The sequence below is a fragment of the Leptonychotes weddellii genome, chromosome X, assembly GCF_054177405.1.
Source record: "Leptonychotes weddellii isolate Sample4059 chromosome X, ASM5417740v2, whole genome shotgun sequence".
NCBI classification, from domain to species: Eukaryota; Metazoa; Chordata; class Mammalia; order Carnivora; family Phocidae; genus Leptonychotes; species Leptonychotes weddellii.
Genome location: NC_138385.1, coordinates 38,569,020 through 38,573,046, shown reverse-complemented (window position 1 = coordinate 38,573,046; position 4,027 = coordinate 38,569,020). Strand labels below are relative to the sequence as shown.

At 46.9% G+C, this 4,027-nt stretch overlaps 1 protein-coding gene across 2 annotated transcripts; it reads left to right on the top strand.

The window, feature by feature from the left end:
- The first annotated feature begins 1,070 nt into the window (after window positions 1–1,070).
- Window positions 1,071–3,305, top strand: BEX5 (brain expressed X-linked 5). Of its 2 annotated transcripts, none has more exons than XM_006737678.3 (3): window positions 1,071–1,265; window positions 2,370–2,437; window positions 2,718–3,305. In XM_006737678.3, the coding sequence occupies exon 3, from the start codon at window positions 2,748–2,750 to the stop codon at window positions 3,087–3,089; it is 342 nt and encodes a 113-aa protein (XP_006737741.1). In that variant the 5' UTR covers window positions 1,071–1,265; window positions 2,370–2,437; window positions 2,718–2,747; the 3' UTR covers window positions 3,090–3,305. The 2 variants fall into 2 exon arrangements, with proteins under 2 accessions (XP_006737741.1, XP_081664644.1); XM_081808518.1 differs by lacking the exon at window positions 1,071–1,265 and adding an exon at window positions 1,729–1,851.
- The last annotated feature ends 722 nt before the right edge of the window (window positions 3,306–4,027 follow it).

Genomic DNA, 4,027 nt, shown 5'->3' with positions numbered 1-4,027 from the left:
TAATATTATAGCTTCACGATACTTTGTATCTGTCAGCATAACTTTCCCAAATTATTATTCTGGATTGTTGGAAGACCTCAGTGTTGTTCTACTTTAGAGGCCATGCTAGAGTTTTGTAAAGTGAAGTTGTACTAATATAATTTAGAGGAGACCATAAGTTTGTCACAGGTTCTCAAGGTATGAAAATCCACCAGCAAGACTCAATGCCTCACCTCATGGAAAGACCTCACAGAGACCCTTCACAAGGGGAACCACCAGCTTAGGTTTATAATTTAAAGTCCTTAAAAGGGGGTTGGTCTCTGAAGGGTCTATATATATAGGGTGAAGGAGAAGGAGGTTGTCTAGATTTTACAACTAGAAATCCTATTTTTCAACTGAAAATAATTGCATTGTCTAATTATAACAGCCAAAAATGGAATGCATGCTAATGGGAAACAAAACAAAAATAATCACCCTTTCCCTTCAAAAAAAAAAAAGAAAGAAAGAAAGAAAGGGAGATAAAATAAAAGTGTGTGTGTTTTTTTTTATGTCACTTTCTATGTATTTTCCAGACTTCCTTGCCTCGCTGTTACGGGTAATTCTGGGTTTTACTTGCTGGGGAGTGACGGGAGAGAAGTAGGCATTTAATGGTTTAGAAGAGAAAAAAGTAATTATTTAAAGGTTCCAGCAGACGGGCGCCTGGGTGGCTCAGTCCTTAAGCGTCTGCCTTCGGCTTAGGTCATGATCCCAGGGTGCTGGGATCGAGCCCCACATCGGGCTCTCTGCTCTGCAGGAAGCCTGCTTCTGCCTCTCCCACTCCCCCTGCTTGTGTTCCCTGCTTGTGTTCCCTCTCTGGCTGTGTCTCTGTCAAATAAATAAATAAAATCTTTAAAAAAAAAATGCTCCAGCAGAAATCAGGGGAAAGGCAAAATATAAACTACAAAATATCATGACCCACTTGGTCTTAAAGACTGCTAAACAGGAAAAAAAAAATAGGAATGGGTTGTTGAGGGGAGAAGGCGGGGATGAAGAAAAAAGTGGCCCCGCCCACGCTCCCGCCCCCATCCTCTTGCCGCAATGCAGGTGGGAACCATAATTGGGTATCTGAGCTCACAGTGACGTGGCCCTTACGAGACCTAGAGCTGACGCGTGGATTCGTGTCTCCTCCTAGTTGCAGTCTGGTAGTCGTTCGTGGCTCTGCGCCATCTCGCTATTGCCTTGAAGGCGGGCGAGCCTGTAGCCCAGGGAAGGAGGAAGTCGTAGAAGCTGACACTGATCCGTAGCAGGTTAGTGAGCGCTGACTGGGGTGGCAGAGGGCTAAGACGAGAGCGGGTTCTTGGATTCTCTCTACCCCTTACCCAATACCCATTTATATGGTGCAAGAAATGGAGGGCTTGGTGGGAGGAGGTCGAGAGGGGCCAAGAGTTGGGAACGGGTACCAGTGAGGATGTCCTAGGACTGGGGATCTGGCCGATCTGGCGTCTGGAAGGGAAGGGCCGGAGAAGGGGACAGCGAGGAAACAACCTGATTCTAGAAGGGCGAAGGGAGGGGGTCGCAACCGTTGACCCTGGGGATGGCGGACTCCGCCGCGGGTCTAGGCCTCGGTCCTGGAATCTGTTCTCCACCCTCCGTCCATTTTGGAGCCGGAAATGGTGGGCTGCGGCAAACGGGGCCGGAGGGAAGGGGGCCGGAGCGGGGCGGAGATGATGGTTGCGGAGGATAGGGACAGAGATTAGGTTCGGGAAACACTTCTCTTCTGCGGAGGAGGCAGTCGAGCGGAAGCTTTCTGACTGAGATACAGTCGGGGAGCAAGAAACTGTTTCTGACCCCTGCAGGTCGGTGTAAGCGTGGGAGCTGCTTGCGGACCCTGGGGTAAGCGAGACAATGCGCTGAGACCTCAGCGGGTCCAGGTTTGCCAATGCCCACACTACCTCTTCGCCCTTCGTCCATTTTGATGCATAAAATGGTGGGCAGTGAAAGGAGGGTGAGTTCCAGAAAGGCTAGTGGGTCCCAACCACATTGAAATTTTTTATAAATAAACCACGTCACCATCCAGCAAGCTGTTTTGACTCCCCCGCCCAGCAAGTTGTCCATTTGTGTTCGAGAAATGGTAATTAGGTGACGGGAAGGATGAGACAGGGGTTAAAGGGTCTAAAGAAGAGGTGAAACTGGCTTGGAAATAATCATCTTTGATTACAGTGCCCATTTCTGGAGGGCGGGGTAGCGTATCAAAGGGCAGGAAATGAAGCCCTGACACAGGATGGAGGAGAAAGAGAAGGTGGCAACATTTGATTAACGGAGGCCTAAATCAACGACGGAGCTGGTGGCCCCTGATACTGGCCCTTTAATCAAGTTATCAGTCCTGACCATTGTCGCATTTCTGTCTGCAGGTCTTTAGGTCTGTTGGTTGCAGCAGATTTCAAGGCTAAGAGAGGAAGACTGCTTCTGATCCCTGCAGGTAGGGGACTTCCTGGGACCCTGTGGTGTAGGGTTATCAGGGGTTAAGACAGAATCTGGGGGACTCACTGCCCTTTCTGCCCGAGTTAAGGGCAGGAGGTGCGAGGAGTGGCCTAAGGAAAAATTTACGGGGAAAATTGTGGGCTTTGGAGGAGGGCTGGGTCTGGGGCGTCCCCTAGAGGGCGCACGAAGTCTCTCACATGGGAAAACCTTTTCAGACAGAGCTCTGAATCCTGTTGTTACAAAGCATTGCATCCTTCTTCTTGCTTTTTATCTCCTAGGAAGAGTAAGCAGGAAAAAAAAGTCTCAACATGGAAAATGCCCCCCAGGAAAGCAAAGGCGACGAGCAGGCTCCGGTGCAGAATGAAGAAGAAGCCCACCCTTTGGGAGGTGGTGAAGGCCAGGAGCCTGGAGGAAATATTAGAGCGGGTTGGGCCCCACCTGCCCATGATGTTAGAGAGGATATGCCCAATAGGCTTGTCAATAACCTTGACATGATAGATGGAGATGCAGATGATATGGAACGGTTCATGGAGGAGATGAGAGAGCTAAGGAGGAAAATTAGGGAGCTTCAGTTGAGGTACAGTTTGCGCATTCTTATAGGCGATCCCCCTCACCATGACCATCATGATGAGTTTTGCCTTATGCCTTGAATGCCGAGGTTAATAATAATAACCCCCCTGCTTCCCAAAGTTGCATTTTCTTGATGTACCCTTTACTGTGAACCTGTGGTTTTCTGTCATTTTTCTGATTGGAGATTTTATTTCGACTTAGTCTGGAAGTTTTTCTGTCAGCAGGGGAGTTTCATCAACTTGCATGGAAAGATGTTTATTACATACTGTGAAGGTAATAAAGCAGTTTAAAAAGCAGTCTATAGATATACTATCTCATTTAAAAGCATGCATATTATATATATCAGAATGCTTTTTTTTCTTATTTTCTTTAATTTTTCTTGATTACCTATTTTTTCTCATTTTTCCAAAATGAATACATATGTATTATATGTGTCAGAAAAAGAGTAAGAGGCAAAGAACTTGCCAATTGGCTTATAAAGGGAATGGAGACAATCAATAAATACTCGAGACACAATTTAAAGACACATAAATCTTATATTACCTCTTATAATAAGATCTCCTATTTAGAAGCACAAACCTGGTCATTATTACAGATACATTTCCTTACAGTCAGCCTATTAATCTATAAATGAAGATAACACATGCACCCTGTAGGGGCTCTTCATATTTAGAGAAGGGCCCAAGAAGTATGTCTACCATCAAGTCTAATTGAATGCCAAGTGGGTGACACTTTTTTTTAAAGATTTTATTTACTTGAGAGAGAGAGAGCATGCACACAAGTGGTGGGGGAGCAGAGGGACAAGCAGACTCCCTGCCAAGTGGGGAGCCCAACACAGGGCTCCATCCCAGGACCCCAAGATCATGACCTGAGCCGAAGTCAGACACCGAATTGACTGAGCCACCCAGGCAGCCCAGGGTGACAACTTTCTATACCTAGGCTTCTGTGTCTCCCTTCCCTAGGTAATGCCATGACTGCTAGGCACTCCTTCCCTTCTGTTAGGTTTTGCTTCCTCCAC